The sequence below is a fragment of the Colletotrichum destructivum genome, chromosome 4 (genome assembly GCF_034447905.1).
Source record: "Colletotrichum destructivum chromosome 4, complete sequence".
NCBI lineage: Eukaryota > Fungi > Ascomycota > Sordariomycetes > Glomerellales > Glomerellaceae > Colletotrichum > Colletotrichum destructivum.
In genome coordinates, this window is record NC_085899.1 from 1,137,851 (window position 1) to 1,161,731 (window position 23,881).

Genomic DNA, 23,881 nt, shown 5'->3' on the forward strand with positions numbered 1-23,881 from the left:
TGGTCGCGGTCTAATGGGAGACAGGCTGCAGGCAGGAGCTGTCTGTCGTCTCTCTGCCTGTCTCTGTTCCTGATTCCGGCCCCACCAAAGGCAAGTTCGTACCTAGGTAGCTTTCTTCAAGCACCCGATGTTCAGCTGTTCGCGCCTCGATGTCTGGACCGCTTTGACGCAAACCAACACCAAGACATTCTTCCTTCTGTTTGGAACCCCAACATTACGCACAAGTCGGGCAATGTCATCGTCCACTTCCTCAACCGCAAAGCGGCAACAGAGAGACTCCATCTCGCCGCCGCCGGCCAAGCGGAAGGTTCAGAGCGGCACAACCAGTGAGTGATGCCCCTACTCTCACACGAATGGCACTATTGCTAACACATTGAAGAAAGCGCAGTCGCAAACTTCTTCAAGCCATCGTCCCAGAAGCCGAAAGACCGAACGATTTGGACCGAACGCGCCCCGAACGATGATACCCCCGCAACTCTGCTTGTCGGCCGCTACGAACCAGAGCAACCCCCCACCGAATCCGAGAAGAGGAACAAGGTTGCTGCCTTTGACCTGGTATGGTAGCTTGAGCGACTGCTTCTGGCCGAAGCGAGGGTAATTGACACATCCCGCCCCAGGACTCCACCCTGATCGCAACAGCGTCTGGCAAGAAACATGCCGACGCTGCTGTGGACTGGAAGTGGTGGCACCCGACTGTTCCCGGGAAGTTGAGGGAGATGTACAACGACCAGGGGTATGTCGCTTCTGCGGTCTTGTCTTCTTTGCAGGACCAGCTAACATCGTCAGGTATCGCATCGTGGTCCTTTCCAACCAAGCCGGTCTTGTTCTCCACGCCGACCCCAAAGCCAAGACCCCGAAATCGACCAAAGACCGAGTCTCCGCGTTCAAGCAAAAGGTCAATGCCGTCCTGACCCAGCTCGACATCCCGACAACTATATACGCCGCAACTGAGAAGGATATCTACCGTAAACCGCGGCCGGGGATGTGGAAGGAGCTTTGCGACGACTACGACCTGGTTGACCAAGTCGACCTGAAGCAAAGCATATTCGTCGGTGATGCAGGAGGTCGCATAGCTGCTTCGAAAACCGCAAAGGACTTCAGCTGCTCTGATCGGAATTTCGCTGACAACGTTGGCATCGAGTATCAGACACCGGAGGAGTTCTTTCTAGGCGAGAAGCCAAGAAGTTTTGTTCGAGAGTTCGACGTTGTCCACTACCCATATCCAGATGACTCCGAGTCCTCCGGAACAGAATCTCTCTTCGACAAGAAGAACAAACAGGACATCGTTCTGTCTTGCGGTCCGCCTGGCGCTGGCAAAAGCACGTTTTTCTGGAAGCACCTGAAGCCACTGGGATATGAACGGATCAATCAAGACATATTGAAGACGTTAGTTGATATTGTTTCTCGAGAAAGAATCCCAGTCTTACTGACATGTTTGTAGTCGAGAAAAGTGCGTCCAGGCTGCCAAAGAACTGCTGGAGGGCGGACAATCTGTCGCAATAGGTCAGTTATCTGGTATCTTACCTGACGACTCACTCACTCACGCCGGTTAGACAACACCAACGCGGATCCCGATACGAGAGCGGTCTGGGTTCAGTTGGCACAGAAGCACCAGCTACCCATCCGATGCCTGTGGTTCAAGACACCGCTACATATCTGCGAGCACAACGACGCCGTGCGGTCCATGAATAAAATTGTGAGCCTGGACGTGACCCAGTCGCCATGACACCTGCTAATGACTTGCCAGCTCAATCCCGAGTCTCGGACTGCTCTGCCAAAAATGGCCTTCAATGGCTTCAAGTCACGCTTCAAGGAGCCGAAGATGAAGGAGGGCTTCCAGGACATCATCGAGGTTGACTTTTCTTTCCGAGGAACTAAGGAAGAGCATGAAGCCTGGGCCAAATACTGGCTGTGATAGCCCAGATGGAATGATTCCGGAGGGTCTTAACGACACTCGACACGTATGTCGTTTCGCTCGTCGATAGCAGCTCCGGGTAGATTATTAGCGCGGGTTTCCGAGGAGTCATCCTAGAGAATATCATTCCCGTAGGCCTTTTATACTGCCGACACAGTTGCGCCCTTCACAACACATTTCACTACTCTCGAGATTGTCTCTTTGAAGCAGGCTGCTGCAGGCAGGCCTTGTCTCTCTGTCGGATCCATGACCCTGTCTCACATTCCATTCGCGCTTACTGAATGGGAACAGATGCCTGCAATACAACCCATAATATATCTTGCGGGGCATCGATGTCAGAGCCAGACACGCCATATTCCCTTCCTTGCAGGACTTGGTGCCAACCTCAAGGGGGGTGGGGGGAAGCATTCCTCTCCCCGCTTCTTCAAGCATCTCATCTACGCATCCGCAAGTTTGCAAGTAGGCCATCAAACACTCCCTCCTATTGCTGCGGTCCAACACATCCTCTCGCAGACAACAAAACGTATCCCAACCCTGCTTTTTCTGACTCAACAAGCTGGGGTTGGACGCTTCAACAGCACCGCTTCCTCCAGACCTTGCCATGCTGCTGTCAAGTGCCAACAGATCCGATTGGCTCGCTTGATCCTGAACCGTGAACTGATTCCTGAGACTATAAACTCGCAATTATCTCTTGTCTCCAAGAGGCCAGACTCTTGTCTACATTATTGATTGAGGTGGCATGGAGTAGTGTGAAAAGCGTGTAGAAGACTAGAGACGAGCGGCTATAATCTCATGTAACTAAAGTAAATCTGTCGATTTAATTATAGGTCCTTTTTGTATTTTAAGTCTAGTCGGAAGTGTAACAGCTAGGTACCTAATATCCATACCCTTATCCTTGCTACAGTCTTCATCCCTACTTAATCTCGAAATCTAAATTAATTATTCAGGTAACACACCTGTCTTTGAAAGTGATGTCATTTGTTGCGCCAAAACCGGCATGACCTCTATGCAGCAACGAACTAGCTCTGCTTCCAGAGATTGTCTAGAGCGACACTGATGCCTGCAGAAACCCTGCTAATGCCCAGATCTCCAGGACAAAACAGAATTGAGGCAGATTCTGATCCCCGGACGAATCAACGAGCATGCATGACGTCTTAGCTAGATTCTCAACAGTTGTCAGCACACCTGCAAGAGGAACGGATGTAGTGAGCCCGGATTTTCAATTCGAGGGTAAATAGGCTCCAGAGGAAGGATTCTTGGAGCTGGCTTTATCAGCGTAGATTACTTGGATGGTGACACCATTCACTCGAAAGGCAATAGTAGCAACAGGACATATCAGACTAAAGTATGGTCTGGAAGCCCCCAAGGTAGAACAAGGGCTCCGCATCATTTGTAGATTCAAGAATCACTGCAGTCGTAGGCCATCGGGTTCCAATGCATTGCTGAAGCTGTCGGTGTTAACTCCAACCTCAACGATCGAGCCGGGCGTTTTGAGAGTATCACTAGCTATACTCCGAAGAGCCAGGTGGGCAACGATGTATCTAGACTGTATATATCAGACGAACAATGGGCATCATCCATGGGACGCCATTAGTGATTGTCTTACTGTCAGGTCTGCAGTTTATGTAATCTCTCGGGGGCACTCTCGAGAACAGTATCTTGGGGACTGCATCAGCCCCGGCTGGAACAGCCTTCTTGCCAATAGAGCTTAAGAGGATCTAGATATGAACCAAATCACTAGATTACCCATATTGCTTCAGCTGACCTCTTCGCTCTGTACCACACCCATAATACTCTAGCACCGGTGTCGGTATTATTAGGGGGTATCGCGAGCTCCGTGGGGTATTATCGGTCACCCAGGGACTGAAGGATTCGAGGCCAGGAATGGAGGACTCCTGGTATACGGACGGCCTCATCAAACCTCCTTGGAGCTACGTAGGAGCGCTTGAGGGCACCCGTGGCCCCCCGGAGCCCCGCCATAGGGGCCCAGGGGTCTATTTAAGGGCCTCCTTCTTCCTACTTATAGGGGGAAGAAAGCCAGAGATGGATGTAGTCACTAATTTACACCTACCTCTTAGTTGACCTCTTCACTCTGTATAGCGCCCCTGACAGGGGGCCTGCGGGTTAAGAACGAGAGTTTTGTGTTCATAGCCGGTGCCACTTGGACGTGAAGCAAGTCAGTTATCCTGTCGTGAGATAATAATGCAGTAGTCGGTTTGAGATGTTATAGCCATCGGTTGAGTTCGACTGCGGGTGATTCAGGCGGTTCCTGCCAGCCAAGCTCGCGTCAAGGGAGCCTGTAGGGAATGGTGAACAGGACGAAGAGGCTTCCATCTTGGTCTATGCGTGTTTCGTCGTGTCGTCCTGCTCGGTCTTCGTCGAGTTGATGGCTGAGCAATGTAGACAGAGCCACCACAAGCGGTCGTGGTGAATCCTCTATTTGATCGCTCTAGTCGGTACAGCTGTTCACGGAAAAAGGACAGGCCAACGTCTTGGGATATCGTTCAATGTCTTCTGTCATTTCAGGCATTCGGCGGGACGAGGATGATCGAGCAAAACGTCGTGTGTTCGAAAGCTGTTAGGGGCACCGGCTTCCTCCCTTGGCGAGACATATCCGGCCGTTGTATCCTCCTCTGTTTTGTTTGGCCCAAGATTGGGCACCATCTATGGTCCTGGTTTTCGGGTCTGAAAAAGGCGTTTACGGATACAGAGAGCGAGGGGAGTTGTCAGCTGATGATTGGAGTGAGACCATCATCATCCGATGCCATGTTGCCCGGTGGTGGTAGCTGGGATCGAATAACGAAGTCCGGTGTATCGGAAAGCTGCGGCATCGAGTATCGTAAAGTTGTGATGATGGTGTTTCCAAGGCGATCGATCGCGGGTCGTCGATGAATGAATAGTAAGAAGGCTTGGCTCAATGGAGGTTCGATGGAGGGAGGTCCTTTTAAAGAAATGGCAGCAGCAGCAGCAGCAGTACTTTCTTTTTTCTTCTTTTTAGCCCCTTGTGCTGGGGGACCAAGGATCATCTGCCGGGATGCGAAACAAACTTGGGTCGAGGTTGACGCGTCCCGCCCCAGCTTGGCTCGGTTGTGTGTGCCGCGATGCCGTGGTGGTGCCGTTGGCTCCGTCCGGGCTGCCGTGATAGCCGTTGACGAGCGTCCTGGCATTAAAGTTTTGGCGACATTGCGGAGGAGAACCGAGACGGGAGATACGGTGGGTGCAATGGGACGGGATGAATGACCTGCATGAACACGCTTTGGCAGATCCGATCTATCGATGTTTATTTTTTAAGGTTTGTGGGGGGGACACATCACGACACCCAACATCACTCAGGTGAAGTTTTGCGCCACGCTCGCAGGGCAGCTCCACGTGATCCAGCCGCCAAGTGCATTGTGCACACAAAAGCAGGCAAGAAGAAATAACATCATTACGAGTCCACTGCTAGAAACTTTTATAATTGAAAACTCAGTCGTATTTCACTAGTCTACGGCTAAGAATCACAACAAGAATGTACTGCATGTCTACTAGGTCGCTGAATGATCCATAGTTCTTTTTGACACGGTTCGTGTGAGATCGCCACCAAGTATCGTCGGTGCCCTAACATGATAGTGGTGCGAGGGCTCTGCGAGAGCAATTGTGAACGGAGTGATGGTATTGAGCTGACAATAAACGAAATCGGCAAGATGGAACAGAGCTGGAGGAACTAAGGAAGGAGAGCCGGACTAGCGGCCGGCCGACTGTAAAAATGGGGCCGTTACAGCCCGTCCAAATTCGGCTCCGGATTGAAACCTGCCACTCCGGACATTCAATCAGATTAAATGTTGGCGGTTGAAGTTGAACCCCCCACAAAACTCGCACCACGTCAAACAGATCACTGTCACAGTTGGGCAAAGAGCGAAAACCGGCAAGATGAAGTCATGAGGATTATATTGTAGGTACATGCTCCCCATGTCCATATGTACATTGAAAGGCCAAGAGGCCAAGTGATGCGCATCAGCTTACACACCACAGAAAAGAAGTGGTTGTGGTTTCTTCCCTCCGTTCTCTTTAAACCAAAAACGAAGTTCACTCGCGATCTTTCAGAGACTGAGTGCGGGTTTTGCACGACCGCCTAGGCAGCAAGCTGCGCCGGCGACCAAGACCGGAGCCCCAGAAAACCAACAGCTCGAGCGAGCCGCTTAGCAGGCCTTGAGGGTGGAGTACTTGCAAGCGGAGCTGGCACCGGTGCCTTTGGGAAATTCGTTAGCTTGATAATTCGATTTGCAGATGGCGATAGTCATGACTTACGGAGCTTCTTGGGCTCGTTGCCGGGGGTGGTGCCCTGGAACTCGGTGCAGATCTCCTTGACGGAGGTGGCGCAGGTGCCGGTGATGGTGGAGGTGTCACCCTTGTTGGAGTTGATGCCGGTGAGCATCTTGCCGTTGTAGGCCTTGACGTTCTTGACAACGACGGAGCGCTTGCCCATGGTCTTGCAGTTACCGCACGAGCGGTACAGCTTGCCGAAGTCGACAACGGTGAAGCCGTCGATGGTGACGGTGCCGAGACCGTTGTGCTGGATGACCTTGTCGGAGGCGCCGCGGGCACCACTGTGATGGGAAGTCAGTACACTTTGCTCCTGAGCTTGTCGGAGCCGAAATAAGAATCACTTACCCGCCAATGACGCTGGCGTTGCCGTCGCCCTTCAGGGAGAGAGCGTCCTCGCAGACAGCAGTCCACCAGACGTTCTGGATGGTGCAGGAGCCCTGGCAGTGGACACCCTCGATCTGGTCGGCACCGATGATGGCGTTCTTGAGGGTGGCGCCGTTGGCGAGGATGAAGACGGCGTCCTTGTCGCCACCCTCAGCCTGGCCAGTGCACTTGACGCCACGGCCGTAGGTCTTGAGACCACCGTCGAAGGTGCCAGAGACCTTCTGGGCGGCCTTGTAGGTGACGGTTCCCTTGGAGGCGGGGATGGGGAAGGAAGCACGCTTCTCGATGGCGCCGAAGTTGTTGGGGCTGGACTCGGAGCCGGGGGCGGCGAAGGCAGCGGTGGCCGAGATGGCGGCGATGACAGCGGAGAACTTCATTTTGAGATGTGGTTGGTTGGTTTAGAAAACACGTAAAGTTGGAAGAGTTGGATATGTGTTGTAAAAAAATGAATGAATAACCACCAGGGTTAAAGAATGTGAGTAGTTGGATTGGTAAAGAGAGACTGTAGCGGAAGATGCTGATGAAAGTGATGAGGAATAGAAAGAAAGACGGTTGATGATGGGGGATGTCGCGACCTTCTTATATCTTTCGATGCCGGGCAAAATCTTATCGTATCTTCTGCCCCTTCTCCATTCAACATACCTTCTTTTCCCCCCTACCCTTCCCTTTCCTTCCCTTCCCGCAGCAATCATCCTGATCATGCGTCCCCCATCACATTGCCAAGACTTGGATAGTGGGCCCGCCGTGGTAGTCGAGTACAGTAGTTCACATTGACATAGATACACAAGCTTTTGGCCACAGCCGGGATACGCTGAGGGCTCGTCCAGAACCCGCAGCCCGCAAATCTGGCCTTGCTCTGGCCGAGCTCACAGTGCTCAGTTGACGAGGGCGGGTGTGTGTGTGTGTGTGTGTGTATGTTAGTTAGGGGGGGAGGATCATTTCGGGCAATGCCTCTCCTCCCTGTTCATAAGATCCACCTCGATATGAAAGAGACTGGGCTCGGGGGCTTCGGCGAGCCTCAATCGCCCAGCAGGAGGATCAGGGCGTTTCAAGGATCCAGAAGCAGAAAGGCTGCTTGAAGAGGCCATGAGATGACATGGAAGGCATCCCCGGGCGGGATGAACAATTTGCCCACGACCATGCTCAAGGGGGGCAGCGCCCTATGACGGTGCTTCATGAGAACGGGATGGATCCGTGTTTCCATGAGATGAGCATGTTGACCTCACTCGCATTTCGTATTTGTCTAAAGAGTGGCGCCCGTTCCTGGTTGACCATGAAACAAGCCAGGGGGCCTGTCACAGGGTCATGGCATACACAGGCTTGGACTATGTCAAGCGTGGAAAAGAAAAGATTGGAGATGCTCCCCCCCTCCCCCCCCCTTGGGCCAGTTCCCACAAGGGGGTCGTCTCTTTGTGGAGTTTGCAAGGTCAGAGGGGTTGGAGAATTCTGCACCTCGTCCGGGGGTTCGCGCTTCGGAGCTGAAGCCTCGAGCAGAAAAGACCACAAGATGGTCGGCCATAATCTGCAATGTTTCCGCCGCTAGCGCGCGGGATGGCCTCCTATTGGGCGCCACCCCCCGGTCGGGTTGTATATCGAAGGGAGATGAGCTGGGGCGCATCTGTTTCTGGCCTCGGGGGGTGTGATGGGAACCAACGTCGTCTGTCAAGACAAGACCCGTCGCCGCGGTCCTGTGCAATTCCCGGGCTGACGGTCTCGGACGGCCAAAAGCCGCTTGAGAAGCTGTCACTTTCGCAAACCGACGCTCTAGTTGCTTTCTTTTGCAGTCTAGCGAGCTTGTCGAAACGGTGTCGGCAGTTTTGTTCTTTTCTTGTCTTTTGGGGGAAGGGGGCTTTCCACTGCCAAACCCAGTCTTGCTCCACGCAAACGCTGAGCTTTTCTCGGTTAACCTTTTTTTTCACGGAGGATTTTTGTTAGGGAATTTTTTTCCCCCTTCCCTGACTGCGAGTTGGTGGAGCGCACCGACAACTGGGTACGCTCTGCTTCTGTATGCCGAACATCGTTGGTAGGGAGAAGCTAACCTAAGACGGGGTTCTAAAACCGTGTGGCAAGTTATTGGTACAGAGTATTGATTTTGAGAATTAATTCTTGAAAATCAACGCCATGTGTTAGTTAGTGCACGGCGCAGTCTCGTTCCTCACCGCACAACCTCGTCCCTGTCCTGTCCAAGGACACACACACACATACCTGTACACATGTCAACCCCCCTGTCATGCTCTTCGACCTTAATCAGCTGTCCGGGGTACCGCTGAGACCGAAGAAAGAAGTTGGGCCAGCGGCAAGGGGGGGGATGATGGGCGATGGGCAGAATGGCGACGGGCACGTTCTCGCTGAGACGAGCTTGTTTGCGTTGATCAAAACTCTCAACACACCGCACTCTAATTTTCCGTCATCTGTGCACTGGACTCTTGTGGGTCGCACTCTGAGTCGAATCATTCGTCTCCCGACTTTTGTCTAAATTGCAAACAAATCCCAGATGGACCCCCGCCGGGCGCAGTGCGCACCATGATGAGCCGAAGATGCTCCAGTTTCTGCAATATATCACCAACTCGCGCCGTCTGGAATTCTGGTGGATACTACCCTGCTTGCCTGCCGTGTGCACAACTGCTCCAGTGCCCAGTTGACCAAAAGAAAACCTGCGTCAAGGCGGGAAAAAAAAGGAGGCTCTCCGTGTCACCGTCGCCGTTGCGTTTTCCTGTCCTCTCGGAGACGCTCCGACTGCTGTTGCATCGAGGCATGGTTTAAACAACGGGGAGGGGGGTTAAGGATGCACAACTGGCATCGTGCCTATCCTATCGTACCTATCGTGGCGGTGTGCGCACCCGCTCGTCGCCGAAATGTCCTGTCCTTGCAATCGCGGGTAAACCCAGGCGAACATGGGAGCGGAGATCGGGTGAAAGCCCTGGTTGGCGACCTTAACACTATTTCTCAACCCCCCCCCCCCCCCCCCCCCGGCTCTACCCTCCCCCCCTCTCCAGAGAGGTCACCACCACCTCATATCCACCAATGCGAGACCGACTCGACTCGTTGGATTCCCACTCGGCACTCCTCCTCCAACTTCTAGAGGGCCTGAGGGTTGCCGAGACAATCTGGGAAAGGAGTTGCCAAGACGTATTGTCATATAGTGCGCCAAGACATCCATAGATCGGCACACTTTTCGGCTCGAGCTGGCCAGCGCTCCCGCTCCAATCGACAGAAGATCAATCATTGAGAGTTCGTTTTGGCCTCCAAAAACACCAGAAAACCTTCCGCCTGTTGGCGTTTCTCTACAAACTCTCTTTCGTTTCCATCACGCCCAACTAGAACGCCGAGTTGGAGATGCTCCGGCCCTCCGTCCGGACGTTCTGAGAGGCCTCTTCTGGGACGGACCATAGTCGGTCATTAAGGAAGCGGTCCCCCCGAGCCCCCGGACGGAGTTGTCCAGGCAGTCAGGCAGGCAGGCAGGCAGGCAGGCAGGTAGACCAGAGTCTGGCCATGATGATGCCGGACTGGGGGGGGGTTGCGAGTGGATACTCTCCTTCTATGAATCCCACTCCGATATTGCGCCCCAAACGGGCACAACCAGCAACAAGCATCAGTCAGGATGTCCAAAGTACCAACGATGCTAAGTTGGCGCCGCGCTTCTAGACCAGCAAGCAGTCTTCTCCATTAAACCTAGGGTTCTGGGAGCCTGTGAAAGTCAGGGGCGCCCGCCGTTGCGTGGCATTCTTTCCCCCCTTCTCTCTCTCTCTTTCTCTCTCTTTCTCCCTCAATCGTTCTACGACGAGAGGCCCGCCAGTAAAACACTATCTCTATGCCCGAGACCGCTAGCCGTCGCATGACAAAAACGACGCAGCAACAATATCTCTTGCCGAAACTTGCCCAATGACATGTTTGTACAGCGGACCGGGCCATTTCACATCCAGCAATCTATCTGCGTTCTGCGTTCTCAGGTGAGATGACCCTGCTTGACCCCCTGATTTCCATCATGAAGCGCCCCATCCCCCCCCCCTCCTCCAACCTACCACGCCTGCGAACAGGCGGCGAGCTTTTAATTGCAAGGATCTCTTGGCTATAGTATACTGTATCGTATCCGTACGTTGCAACACCCATGTTATCTTTGCTTCCCCATAAACGCATCCTGCAGATTGCCGTACCGCATATTGGACCTCTCGGTTGCAACATATATGTGCAACACTGTAAACTCCCTATGGAGACAACCCAATCGTATTTGCTGCCGACCCCTTTGGTTGGGCCATCACGGCCTTGGACTATCTGAGAAGGGGGCCGGTGGGATGTAAGCATGACGGCAATCCCAGTTCGGACGATTTCCCTGACGATATGTCCACGGACAAACTCCCGAATTTCCTCCCCCCCCCCTCTATAACCCGGTTGGGCGGGCGACTCCATCGCAGACAACATCTCGGAATATGGCAGCCCTCCCCCGGCCCTCATCCGTCTTTTTTATGTTGTTGTTGGGGCATAACAGGGATCCGGTGGTGTTGCAATTGCTCGTCGACTTCGTGACCGGTTTGTATCAGCATGGAACCCCTTCGAGAAGACCTGGCCTTTACCCGATCCACCCGCTCGGCCATCCGATCGTGCGGGAATAGGACTTAGCGATAAGACATGGGAGAAGAAGCATGAGGCAAAGGCAAGCAAGCAAGATCTTTCGGATAGTGCTCCCGCCAAATGCCAACAACCGACCCGTCGCTTCTTTACTCGGGGGCCAGGGATGCCATACAGCGCACCCATGCTGCCTCTAAGCCAAGGTCCGTATTGCAGAGATAACTACTTTCAGTTCAATCTATTCTTCCCGCTAGAAAATTGCCACAAGAGACTGAGGCCGGGACTGCTGCCCAGTTTGAACGAGAGAAGCGGCGAGGACCAGCAGACTCGCTTCAGTGATAGCCAGCGTTTGGCCGATTGGGCGGCACTTCTCCCGGGCCCTTTTCCGGCACCACAACCGCCGTCATGTCGGCCGCATGGGACCGTACGTTGAGGGAACTTACTTGTGGTTTATCAGTCAATAGTCTCTCGTCGGTCCCCGCCATGCTCCCCAGCAATTCAACAAGCTCATACTCGCAGCCCACTCGAGACAGGGGAAAACCCACAGCCTTACATTGTGATGTGGGGTCTACGTGGGCTGTAGGTCTGCACATGGTGTCACTGGTCCCGCAGGCAGTCGTTACCAGCAGATGACTACCGTTCTCAGGGACTAGCGGAATCTCCGTCCCCTAGCACTCTTTCGGCTCTTGTTTTGCTTGGTGCTGCGTATGGACAACTCACGTGGATGGGTAACTGCAATACCATCCATCCGCAGGAACTGCCGCTGCTGAGACTCCTTCTCTGTATTCTACATCGGCCGAAAGGATCAGGGCCTCCGGTTCCTAGTCTGAGCGAGCCCTGGACGTCGTCTGCTTGTCTATGAACCGCTCACGGGAGGCGGTCAACGTCAGCACTTCTCGGTTCGCCACGGAACCTTCCGCATGGCTGGGGTAAAAACTTGTCCCTCGCCGTGTCCAACTGCTGCCTGCGTCGTTGATATTGCCTATGGCTGAGATCAGTGGATATCGCCACGGTCTCGCCCAGAGTCCATGACTTGTCCGCCTCTGTTTTAATTTTATCTTCATATCCAGGTGGGCTACTGCGGACTGCACGTTGCTTACCGCCCATAAAAAGTTTCCCTTGCGACGTGGTGTTGTTTTGCGCATTTAGCCTCACTGTTTTCATGAACGTAGTAGCGATCGCAGCTCGACTGCTTTGTTAAGCAATGACGAATGGGGGGACTCGAGTACGACGCAGCGTTCAATATTACTATGTGATCCCAGTTATGGCGTTCTCCGGCATCAAGCCCCTGTCGTCAAGAATGAAGCAAGTCTGTAAAAGGTTCGACATCCCATCCATTTCTCTTCTTCCGAGCAAACAATCACGCCAGTCCTGGCGATTGGCGGGAAAACATTATGGAATTCTGTGTGGAGTGAAACATGAACGCGCTCGTGACTGCATATCATGTTACGATCGAAATGGAAACACCCAGGGTTACATGACTCAATATATCTGACATTCTGCTGATCGGGGGACGATCTTGAGTAAAAAGTCAGATACAGTCCGGGGAGGCCAGAAGGGATAGGAAGCAAACTCGAATGGACTGTACTCGCGGCCGGGGATTTCGGGAAGATAAGTCGGCGCACGAGTGGAGGCGGGTTCGGCATCAGCAGTCAACACTGACATCGGCTTCGGAACCAGCAGTCTGCGGACACAGTTCTGCCTCGGGGCCGTGCAAGAGATTCGAATTGCGCATGGCAGGCAAATGGCCTTGGATTGGGTTTGAAGCCCCCCCATGTCGCTATGGAAGCTCGGTCGCATTAGCACAAACAACTTGCAACTTTTGACTTTGAACCACGTAGCCGTGCGACCACAGCGTGCCTGTTCCCACGTGCACTTGAACATTAATGACCGGGCTATGGTTCGTTTAATGAGGAGATGATATCAATCTTGACGTCAAGAACTACCAGTAGCAGTCAGGATCTGCTCCTGATTACTCAACATTCAAGAGGAGCATGTTAAACCTGGGCCGTCTTCAGATAACAGAATGTCTTTTTTTTTTCTTGCAAATATATCATGGGAGATTACAATCGACCTCATCATTCTTTGGAACCCGAAATGATTGCCCTAGTGCTAGAGACATCACAGAGAATTTCTCTTCCACTTTTCTGGAAAATTGGGTCAAACTGGAGTCGCACGTGTCGTGATGGACGGTCTGGTTCCGGCATAGATCAGTAAATGAAGACTTCATTCACGCATGACAGAGATGAGCACATGTTTCCACAAAAGCACGTACCAAAAGACTGTCACTGGGATATCCAAGCCATTCGTCATCCAAGCGATTCACGCTGGGCCGTCCACAAGGAAAGTCCCAAGACCTGTTCTCCATCTTATTTCACCTGGAGATAAAATTTTCGGATCAGTCCATGACGAGATGATGAGCATGGTCATTGAGTACTCCGTGCTCAAACTGAACCGTGATGCCAGAGAAAACTGCATCTCTCTCGTGCAACCCTGCCGCAAGTAGTGGTAAGTTTCCACCTGTGAACGGTGTTGTTTCTACAGACTCGGCCATGAGTCCGTTCATATAGGGCAACTATCACCGTACTTCAGCGCACAAAAGTCCGTTGTTCCTCGACTTGCGAGAGGGCGCAATCATTAAAAGATTAAATGCCTTCTCTAAGTCAAGTTAGGTTTTCCTACTAGTCACCATCACATGCGTGTAGACATTGAGAGTCATGATTATGATTCATGTAGTAGGCTAATCACGAATAACAGAGTGTCTTTGAAGCGCATTAAAGCATCGCTGGAAAAGTCACACACCGATCCGGTAAAATTCAAGTCCAGCTTCACACAATCATTCCGTTGGGTCAACCAAAAGCATCTACATTGGCTATAGTAACAGTAAACGTCTAGTGCAATGTCGAACGTTTCCTGTGTAGTATACTGTCAGTTCCGAGCTTAATCAAGCAGATTACTTACCTGAAGTTTCACGATTGCAGTTTATCAGAACTCATAGGTTACAACTCGGCTATTAGGAGGCAAAGAATTGAAGCTAGCCTCTCCTCGCAACATGACATGTTCACAACACTAGTGGTTGGCTTTCTGCGATGTTCAATAGTCAAGGTCTTCGACATCCATGCGACTGAAAGTTCCCACAGGCATAAATGTTTTGCTTCTTGAAGTGCTATTAGCACCTCTCTCTGCCCTATCAAGGTAGTGAAAACCATCAGCGATATACCCAATACCAGCAGCTCGAGCCACCGACGGTTGTCCCAATTCCAATGCTGGTAAATTAATACCGTGAACAACGATCGAGGGGATGCTCGTGAATTTGTAATATTCCACCACCGAAACTATATAGTGAAAGTTAAGATGAAAATCTTCCAGTGATCCAGAGCAGAGCTCACAAAGTATCTGGGAAGATATTCTTCCTCTAGTATCTCTACTCATGGTGATTGCGCACTTATGCGCCTAGCACAAGAACACAGGGCGAGCTGAGAGAAGGGCCCTTCAACTCCCTAGCAGCAACTTCGTTGTAGATGGCCAGAAATAGTCATAAATAGAAAATGAATAGTGCCAATTAACGAAATCGTTAACTCGTTATTTTGTGTTATATACACGCCATGATAGTAAGAAGCTTGTTACAGGGAGACATAGCCCCTTTACGTACCTCTAAATATAAGAAAGAAACACAATGCAGTAGACGTCTAGGTACAGTTATGCTGCTGTGTCTAGACGAGAACTGACAACGTATAAATCAATGTAAAATTGGGGAACTTGTGTTTTTGCAGGCGAAGATGAGAGTTCATGATACCTGGAAAAATGCGACATCTGTATAGGTACGTACAGGTTATTTCCTAACTGGTAAGCAATCTGCTAAGCTTCTATCATATTTGAATAGACACTAAGGTCCCTATCCAGGCTCTTAGCCTAACATCTTGAAAGGTCTTGAAGTTTAGCCGGCGGGTGGGCTACCTCCACTTAGAGACCCGCCGCCCCCGTCGCAAGCTCGTGAAAAGCTCGGTTCCGGCCTCGCAACTCCAACAAGTTCATGACTCCACATCAACTTCTGCCCTGATGGTCTAGCGGTATGATTCTCCCTTAGGGCTGTCTTCAGACAGAACAGATTGGGAGAGGTCCCAGGTTCGATCCCTGGTTAGGGCCCGTTTACTTTTGTCCTTTTGCCCAAGTTTATGTATGATCTTTTCTTTTTTTTCTCTATCCATCATAGACGAATGGAATGGCTCTAGCAAAGCACTGTCTGTTTGGGCCAAATGGTGAAGCCGATGAAGAGTTGACCGGTTGGCTGATCTGTATAGATAGCTGCTGTAAATAGCCTCGCTCTTCGTCTGTATAGATTGCTGTTGGTGTTTTTTGCTTGTGTGTCTCTCAATTCTCTTCACGCTCCCCCTCCATCTTGCGACTGGTTGCTAACCTGTCAAGGACTTCAACGTCATCGACGCCGCACGCAGCGACGCATAGTGCTTCCCACTTCCGCAAGGAATCATGTGTTACACTGAGAATATCGACAGAACATGCGCTGATGAGATGTGAGCCGCCTTGTGGAACTGATACAGTTGGGTCGGCGTTACGACGGATGGGTTCCATGGAATGCTGACCATCATAATCTCTTGTTCCCACCAGACCCAAAATGTCACCTTCTTCGCAGCAAGAATGCACCAGATAATTGAATCAATGACGATCATGGGGGCAAAGATCTTGAGATGTCGCATTCGCCTGGATCCGTGCAGGGAATCCTGCATGTCTTGAGAGCCAAGCCCAACCTCTCTTGGGGCAGCAGGTTAATCTGTCCGAAGACTCCCTGAAGTAGAAAACAGCAATGCATAACGACATGCTATACTCACTTCAACTAATGATCGAAAAGAATGCTCCAATCTGGTCCAGAACTTGGTTAGAGACGTAGATGACTTCCGGACAGGTGTGAATTCTCGCCCTTCGCCCCATGTCTTCATTCTAGAAATAGGAATATACACGCTTCTAACTACTTACATATTTCGTGAAAATCTTCGAACCATCATCCTCCTTCTGTCTCTTTTTCTTCTTGAAATTTCCTTTGTGTAAAAACCGACAGAAAGGCCTAAAGCTTGCAAGTTACTGTACAGCCTTGAGTCTCTGCCTACAAGACAGGTGAAAATCTTTCATGTAGCGCAGAGAGAGAGAGAGAAAGAGAGAGAGAGAGAGAGAGAGAGAGAGAGAGAGAGAGAATTTGGTTGCGGCGTTGAGAATCATCGCAACCTTGGTCCGGCGATGATCCATGTCCGAGGAGTCCATGACAGACAGGGCAACCGCTTCCTCCAACCCTTGAGTCCAGGCGCCAACACGCTGCCACGCGCTGCTCCTCCCCTCACCTCTCTCCGTTAAAGGCTTCCTTCAAGAGTTTCAAGTTTCAGACCGCAGAGTTTAGACGAGACAGGGAAAAAGCAACCCGGGGAGGCAGCCCAGCCCGCCCGGGATGGGCTTTTCCGTCTTTTCCGTCGCGTGAGTCAGAATGCGCGGGTGAGAGGGCGACAATCAAGTCAGTTGCTTGGGTGCATCCCAGTCCGAATGCATTCGTCACGAAGCATCGGAGCGCAATTTCCCCAACATCTTATCCATCTCGGACCGCGTGACTGGAGCGGTAACAGATAGACAGCGACGACGGATGCAGTCATGGAAAGAGATGGTTTTGTACGATAGCTCAGACAGGTAGGTACGTCTGTAATAACGTTGCAAATTTGAACTAATTGTAGGACGTAACATACCCTACACTCTTGGTATCAGCATCGCCGGCATGGTCGATTATAGAAACTGTGGAAGTGTTGCTCGGAGGCTCATGTTAAACATGGCCCAGTTTCCGGGTGTGTTGAAAATCTCAAAGATCGGTTCCAGATGTAGGAGTGTTTCCCTCTTGGACAAACCTGTTCGCTGAGTCGTTAATTCCGCTGCAATCTTTGATGTAAGGTTGTGGTGGGAAAGGCCTTGCCGACCCCGGAACTTTACACTCGGGTCGGACATAGTTTTGACTGTAGATGGCGAGTCCGTGATGAGAACAATACGAAATCTAGACAGTTGGTCGTTCATAACACACAAACGAAAGCAAAAGGCGGACCAAAAGGATGAATCATCCACGAGGTAACATTGAAAATCTTATCATTATTGGGTATATCGCATTCATTATATGCCCTTTTCGGCCGTAGGACGCCTCTAGCATCCTTTGTTTTTTCTCCTTGTCCATCCCCATTCCTTCCATTGCACTCTTACACGTGGGCGCTCTTCTTCTCGGCGTGCTCCGCCTCGCCGAGAACGGCCTCTGCGGCCTCCTGCTTCTCGTTGTGGACGATGTCCCTCTCCTCAGCGTCCTGGTTGCCGTACAGACCGATCCTGTACCAGGGCAGCTCGAACAGGCGGTCCATGCTCTCGAGGGCGCGGCCGGAGGTCTCGGGGACGAAGAACCAGACCCAGGCGCCGCCGATGAGGGTGATGGCGGCGAAGGACCAGAAGGTGCCCATGGGGGAGATGCCGCCGACGGAGGTGGAGGCGAGCATGTTGGGGACGGCACGGCTGTTGCCGTACTGGTTGGCGAAGTGGAGGGTCATGGCCCACGAGGTGGCGAGGGCGCGGACGCGGAGGGGGAAAAGCTCGGCGGTGAGGAGGTACTGCATGGAGTTCCAGCCGAGGGCCCAGCCGAAGCCGGAGACGTAGATCATAGCGATGGCGCCCTTGCTGACGCCGACGAGGTGGTCGGGCAGCTTGAAAGACTCGTCGACGCCGAGGAGGGGCACGTGGGTCAGGAAGGCGGCGACGTAGATCATGGCGATGGCCTGCAGGGTGATGCCGGTGAGCAGGGCGCGCTTGCGGCCGATGACGTCGACGAGGAACAGGGCGCAGAGGACGGCGGCGGTGAGCTTGACGACACCGAAGACGGCGGTGATGAGGAGGGACTCGTTCTGGCCCTCGATGCCGAGGATCTTGAACAGGTCCGGGGCGTAGAGGGTGATGGAGCCGGCGCCGGACCACTGGGACAGGAACTGGACCATGGTGGAGAGGTAGAGGCGGTACAAGTTGCTGGGGACGAGGAACAGCTCCTTGACCTTGCCGTACCAGGTGGCGCCCTTGCTGGCCTCGAGCTCCTCGTGGTGGGCGTGCTGGATGTTGTAGATCTCGCGGGTGACGTAATCGTGGTCGACGGGGAGGTGGCGGAGGTGGGCCATGGTCTCGGTGGCCTGCTCGATCTTGCCCTGCTTGACGAGGAAGCGGGGGGACTCGTACTGGAAGAAGGTCAGGATGAAGATGATGCCGGCGAACATGATGTGCAGCGAGGTCGGCACGAGCCAGCGGTTGTGGGTGTTGTCGCCGAGGTGGATCTGGCAGCCGTAGTTGGTGAAGTAGGCGAGCACGATGCCGAGGTAGACGAAGCCGGTGAAGACGCAGGTGCAGAGACCGCGGATGGAGGCCGGGGCGATCTCGGCGAGGTAGACGGGAGCGACGACGGGGGTCTGACCGACGCCGAGGCCGGCGATGAAGCGGCCGGCGTAGACGGCAGCGAGGGAGCCGTTGTTGGCCATGAAGATGGCGATACCGATGATCCAGACGACGCAGAGCTGGCGGGTGGCCCAGATACGGCCGATCTTGTCACAGATGACGAAAGCACTGAAGAATATACGTGGTTAGCATTGCTGCTTGGTAGAGGAACAGGTGGTGTGAAGACATCAGGAGAAAACTTACAAGAGGGCACCGGCGACGGAACCCAGCTGGACCATGGCGGAGACGTTGGCCTTGATGTTGGTCTGCTCGACCTCGCTGTAGGTCTCGTAGTGAATGAACCTCTGGAAATCCTTGGAGCCAAAGGCACCCGAGATAAGACCCTCATCGACACCACGGGCGGCACCCAAGAGGCCGAAGGAGATGACGGCGAACCATAGCCGCCAGTTGAAGACGCCCTTGGGTTCACCCAGGTCTCCGAGCTTGAAGATGTTGATGGGCTTTTTGACGCCGCCACCAGCCATTTTGAAGGTGATGCGGGGAGGTGGAAGGAGGGGGGGATATTCTCGCACGAACGAAGTGTCGGTTCGATCCTTTAGCAGGCCTGCTGAAGAAAGGCAAGAAGAAGGAGAGAGACGTGTGAGGGCTTGGGAGATGTGAACACGACGGTTGAAGGGGCATAAAAGCAGAGAGAGAGGCCGCGGGACTGGATGCGTATTAATACTTGAAGTCTGGGTGTTCGGAGATGCTGACACTATACTCTACCCAGTAGGTCCCCTCCACATCCCATCTTTCTCCCCCCCCTCTACATCTCCGCGTGCCCTTCCGTCCCCCCGCTTCAGAGAGATGAGAGATGGCAGCCGGCGGCCAATGCGGCGGCGACGACCCCGTGGGAAACCCCGTCGTTGGGATAGTCCTCAGTCAAAGGGGGAAGGTTGAGGAGGCCCACCGGCCGGGCCAATCGCTCAAGTTCCGATCCACCAGAACGAGAATTTACGAGGGGACCGCGTCCCTGCTACGAGGCCTAGACAAGGATGGCCGGAGATGGCGGTATGGGGACGAGCATGGAGATGCGTGGGGAGAGGGAGGCGACGGGCAAGGACGTGAAGTGGGCGGCAGCTTAACCATATCCGGCTGGCGGTTGCTGAGTTTGGGGTAGTTGGGGAAGAAGGGGAGGGGGGGGAAGCCTACACGTGTAGAGGGGAAAAAGAAGGGGGAGAAGCGCTTGTCTGATCAGTCATTAGACCCGGACATGTCTCCGTCCTACTTCTTGTCGTCAAGGAAAGTGAGTGACTCAGCCAGCTCGCTCGTACGGAGCAACGTAACTGTAGCAGACATCACTGCATGGCATCACAAGGGGAGTTACCCATCCACTCTGACATGCATAGCACGCGGGTTTCCTCCGCTCTTCGGTATACTGAAAGAGGCAAGACAAGATGAATGGGTTGGTTGGGTTGGGTTGAGTGATCGTGTGTGACAACGCGTGATGCTGACACACGTACTTACTACGTAGATACCTGTACACAGGTGTCGGCATCAATGCGAAAAGGAAGAGAAAGAAAGAAAGAGAGAGAGAGAGAGAGAGAGAGAGAGAGCAAATGAGCCAAGAAAAGCCGACGGAAAAGCGAGGCAGCGGATAACGCTGTGATACAAGACTCAAGAGTCTAAATTTCAGACTTCGCTCACCTGCCCCAGTTTCCCCCCCGCGGAGAAATGGGATGGCCTACGATAGACTTCGGATGGCGGTTCGGGGGCTCGAAGGGGCAACCATGGGCAACACGTCCGGTCATCGTGCCGCGCTCATGCAAAACTCTGGCACACGACAAGCCCGACGTGCGACGCATTCTCGAAGGTTGTTGCGTCGGGGGGCGGGCGGGCGGCGGCGGCGGCGGCGGGAGAAGTATAACGAGACGGGTTATCGTCAAACTTGAAAAGAGGCTTCCCGCAAGATTCCGCAGAATGCAACACACCCGCAGAAGCCCTTCGATTTTAGTCCATTTTCGCGCTCGACTTTCTAAGTGTCCGGTGCCGAATCGCCGAGAACCGTGTGTCGTTGTGGTTTTTTTTTTTTCTTTTCTTTGGAGGGTGAGGCTAGGGGGAAGCTGGGCGAGCCAAGAAGACGCCTCAAGTCTTGTTTGCACCGGCATACGACCGTTCCGTGTCGCTGGATTGGACCAAGAGTTGGAGCGGAGGGTGATCGGCCAGCGCCAAGTGACGTGATGCTGCCCCCCCTCGACCATGTTCTGCCATGCTCTGCCAAGGGATACCAAGAGACTCCGAGAACCCCAAGAAACACCAAGAGCGCGAGCCAAGTCGGGGCTTGTGTGTGTGTGTGGTTCACTCACTCAACTGGATTGTGTGGTGTGGTGGCCCAACCCCTGCTTCATATAAAGAGGAACCAGGTCCGCATTCTCCGCGATGTTGGGGTTTGGAGAAGATGACACGGACGGGATTTCCCCGCAACATCTCTCCTCTCACAACCCTCTCTCTCTCTTTTGTCCGTCTGTCCCGCAAAAATTTCTAAGAAAATACCTTGGATATGACTCGTCAGTGCGCCGATGACCGCAACCAGCTCGTGGATCTCTGCTGACCAAAGTAAGAAGGGGGAGAGGGACAGAGAGAGGGGGAGAGAGAAAGAAAGAGAAAAAAGGACCCCATGTTCGCAAATGCCCCATACATAATCGGCCCATGATCCATATCCATGTCAGTCTCTGTGCGAGTTCGCGGCGCCGCCCCATCGCAAAAGTGCTTGTTCTGGCTTGGTCTCGGGCCTATAACACGCTCCCGAGATGGAGAGGGAACCCTCCTCCCGGGCACACCTTGCGAAAGTATTCGTACGATGTACATACAGAACACATGCCTGGCCAGCATTCGCAAAGAACCCCGGCCTCTGCTCGCTTGCAGGAACGCAACGCAGCTCGCCGCCGGCCGGTGGAGGCAAGTCAGGCCGCATCGGGACTAAGTCAACGGGGGCGAGCCCGCAAGCCCGCGCGTGCAACTGCCGCTCGGCCATCTTCCGTGAGACGGCTGCCAGATGGGCCCATATATGATATTGGGGGGGGGGACCATGGCATATCGCCCCGAAGACGTGTAAGTCGTTGCCCTCCTACTGTTGTTTGCACCTCCTACGCCCGCGGAGTCTCCTCCCGCCTTCGCAATCGAGTCATGGACCCCCGGTCTGCTCCGGTTATTGTTCCCTGAGAGGTGGGAGCTCACTGCTACCACCCGCCACTACAGAGTACTAAGCTACCAACTAACAAGGTCTGGCCCATCGGGCCTCGACCGACCGTCGGCTGCTTCCTCTATCCCCTGAGTCGTCTTCCCTCGGTTCGAGACGCCAGCGCCGCCATCCGGCCCATTTCTTTCCCCCTCATCTCGACTCTGGAGAGCCCTGGAGACACTGGAGTCTGGCGAAACGAGATGGGATGGATCTTGTTCGTCCTCCCTCTCTCTCTCCCCCGTAGAATAAGCTTACGTGCCCGTCTCGGCCAACCAGAGCGTTGATGATTGCGCCGTCTTACGCCCGGTGACTCGTGAGGTCCAAGTCCACGTCGTCCGGTTCCCGGTTTCTCGACTCCGTCTGCCCCGAACACCATAGCCACCCCCAGATCCCCTAAACGAACTAACGAAAACTTTCAAACCCCAAGCTTTCCCCCTCCACCGTCCCCCATGCCCTCCTCCCGGAGAAGCTTCCTTAGATGGAGACTGTATGGGGGGGGGGGCAAACTGGAGAGGGAATACCTAAGCGCTCGACTTACAGCCCGCGCTGCCTGGCGTTTCCCACACACACACACACACACACAGTTTCTCTCTTATTTGATCAAAACCGGCAAAGGTTGCCTTGCTCTCAACAATTCGCAATCTCTCACCGACGCCAGCAGAACCCACCCATCACATGGAGGAGACAGGCGGAGATCTTACTGAATCACGGACTCTCCCCCCCTCTCCACCTTGCCCTCCCCCGGCATACCCCCAGCCGCTCGGGTTCGGGTTTGTAATTGTGACAGACCATGCGGAGATGGTGTCTATGACTGGTAATCTGGAATCTCATACGATGTTCGGCGCGCGGCATTAGCAACATGCTACTCTGTACGCATTACCGAATGCTGTTTGGTCAGAGACGTTACCCGATGATTGCAAATACTAGTCTCGTCACGCCTATGGGGCCTCGGGGCTCAAAACAGAGAGCGAAACCCGAGCGATCGACGAGAGCGAATCCTGTTTTTTTCTGGTCTAATTTTCTCTTCTTCTTCTTTCTCCTTAATTGTTCTCATTTTCTCTTCTCCATCTTGGGACTTCTGTGTTAATGTGATTCATCTCTCGTAACAACCCTGCTTTACACAACCCCCCCCCCCCCCCCCCTCCCGTCCTCCAGGGACACTCTACACGTGTAATACTCACTCAAGACGGGCCGACGATGACTCGTCCACTCCCTCTCCCGCGTTCGCCGCCCACCGACCCCTCCACATGCCCTCGGTGCACTTTTCGTAATGGCTCTCGCCAAAGGCGATGACCCACTCGTTTGCGAAGGCCTCGTCAAATACCTTGAGCAGCATCATCTGCTCCGGGTCCAGGTCGACGCCGCACGCCTCGCACGGCGCGTCAACGGTGTCCTGGCCCTGTCGCGACAGCGTGATCATGTCCCCGCAGGAGCCGAAGAAGCACACGCACCGCTCGTCGGCGAGGGCGCACACCTCGCGCCGCGTCACGACGACGTGCGTGCCCCTGCACCCGTCCCGCGGCGTGCCGTGGACGGCGATGGCACAGTTGGCCGGGGCGATCCACTGGATGCACATGGCTGACTTGTCTTTTTGGTCTTACGTTACTGCTCTTGAGGGAGGGTTGAGGATGCACTGCTGTGATGTTGTGGTCAATAAGTCGCTTGGTGGCTTGTGGTTCCCTAGCGAGAAGGGGATTACGGGCCAATACGGCGTTCACTTTTTAAAGTACTGGAGATGCTGAACACTCACTTCTCTCTTGTGACTAAAACAATGCTCGTCGTTTCTGAGATGTACGTGAGATCAAAGCCGGCACAAGGGCCTTATTCACAGGCCGACTCTTCCCCAGTCCATGTCCTCATAACGCCTTTGTCCACAGGTCTCGTCACAAACAAGCAAGCCACCAAGCAAACATTCACTGACGACGCCAGTCATAACGAAACCATTGGGTTGGCTGTTCGACCATGAAAGATGCATACACACAACTGCATGTTCTGAACGTTTAAACATATGCTCCATACCTGCTAGT

General features: G+C 53.4%; 5 protein-coding genes across 5 annotated transcripts; 2 read left to right on the forward strand and 3 right to left on the reverse strand.

Annotated features, from left to right (window-relative positions):
* Positions 1-13: 13 nt before the first annotated feature.
* On the forward strand, positions 14-2,414 carry CDEST_06260 (Putative HAD-superfamily hydrolase,subfamily IIIA, polynucleotide kinase 3 phosphatase). Its single transcript, XM_062922419.1, has 7 exons — positions 14-326; positions 389-555; positions 618-733; positions 787-1,386; positions 1,442-1,503; positions 1,554-1,696; positions 1,748-2,414. Exons 1-7 carry the CDS (start codon positions 128-130, stop codon positions 1,913-1,915), a joined length of 1,455 nt encoding a protein of 484 aa, XP_062778470.1. The 5' UTR covers positions 14-127; the 3' UTR covers positions 1,916-2,414.
* A 3,411-nt stretch (positions 2,415-5,825) lies between these two features.
* CDEST_06261 (Putative pectate lyase PlyH/PlyE, pectin lyase/virulence factor) lies at positions 5,826-7,225 on the reverse strand. The gene is made up of 3 exons (XM_062922420.1): positions 6,566-7,225; positions 6,203-6,501; positions 5,826-6,143 (listed from the first exon to the last, which is right to left on the reverse strand). The coding sequence occupies exons 1-3, from the start codon at positions 6,979-6,981 to the stop codon at positions 6,094-6,096; spliced, it is 765 nt and encodes a 254-aa protein (XP_062778471.1). The 5' UTR covers positions 6,982-7,225; the 3' UTR covers positions 5,826-6,093.
* A 10,031-nt stretch (positions 7,226-17,256) lies between these two features.
* Positions 17,257-19,394, reverse strand: CDEST_06262 (Putative major facilitator, sugar transporter, major facilitator superfamily). The gene is made up of 2 exons (XM_062922421.1): positions 18,878-19,394; positions 17,257-18,802 (listed from the first exon to the last, which is right to left on the reverse strand). The coding sequence occupies exons 1-2, from the start codon at positions 19,156-19,158 to the stop codon at positions 17,410-17,412; spliced, it is 1,674 nt and encodes a 557-aa protein (XP_062778472.1). The 5' UTR covers positions 19,159-19,394; the 3' UTR covers positions 17,257-17,409.
* Positions 19,395-19,487: 93 nt separating this feature from the next.
* On the forward strand, positions 19,488-19,793 carry CDEST_06263 (uncharacterized protein; the record flags this gene model as incomplete). The annotated part of the gene is made up of 1 exon (XM_062922422.1): positions 19,488-19,793. The coding sequence occupies one exon, from the start codon at positions 19,488-19,490 to the stop codon at positions 19,791-19,793; it is 306 nt and encodes a 101-aa protein (XP_062778473.1).
* A 3,207-nt stretch (positions 19,794-23,000) lies between these two features.
* CDEST_06264 (uncharacterized protein) lies at positions 23,001-23,430 on the reverse strand (the record flags this gene model as incomplete). The annotated part of the gene is made up of 1 exon (XM_062922423.1): positions 23,001-23,430. The coding sequence occupies one exon, from the start codon at positions 23,428-23,430 to the stop codon at positions 23,032-23,034; it is 399 nt and encodes a 132-aa protein (XP_062778474.1). The 3' UTR covers positions 23,001-23,031.
* Between the last annotated feature and the right edge of the window lie 451 nt (positions 23,431-23,881).

What these genes read in the sequence shown, in the direction of transcription:
- CDEST_06260 (XM_062922419.1), top strand. Translation starts at nt 128, where the DNA reads ATGTTCAGCTGTTCGCGCCTCGATGTCTGGACCGCTTTGACGCAAACC. An exon ending in GGTTCAGAGCGGCACAACCA is followed by an intron (nt 327 to 388) that starts GTGAGTGATGCC and finishes AAGAAAGCGCAG; the next exon opens with TCGCAAACTTCTTCAAGCCA. An exon ending in CGGACAATCTGTCGCAATAG is followed by an intron (nt 1,504 to 1,553) that starts GTCAGTTATCTG and finishes CACGCCGGTTAG; the next exon opens with ACAACACCAACGCGGATCCC.
- CDEST_06261 (XM_062922420.1), bottom strand. Translation starts at nt 6,981, where the DNA reads ATGAAGTTCTCCGCTGTCATCGCCGCCATCTCGGCCACCGCTGCCTTC. An exon ending in AACGCCAGCGTCATTGGCGG is followed by an intron (nt 6,502 to 6,565) that starts GTAAGTGATTCT and finishes TTCCCATCACAG; the next exon opens with TGGTGCCCGCGGCGCCTCCG. An exon ending in CAACGAGCCCAAGAAGCTCC is followed by an intron (nt 6,144 to 6,202) that starts GTAAGTCATGAC and finishes AATTTCCCAAAG; the next exon opens with GCACCGGTGCCAGCTCCGCT.
- CDEST_06262 (XM_062922421.1), bottom strand. Translation starts at nt 19,158, where the DNA reads ATGGCTGGTGGCGGCGTCAAAAAGCCCATCAACATCTTCAAGCTCGGA. An exon ending in TCCGTCGCCGGTGCCCTCTT is followed by an intron (nt 18,803 to 18,877) that starts GTAAGTTTTCTC and finishes TATATTCTTCAG; the next exon opens with TGCTTTCGTCATCTGTGACA.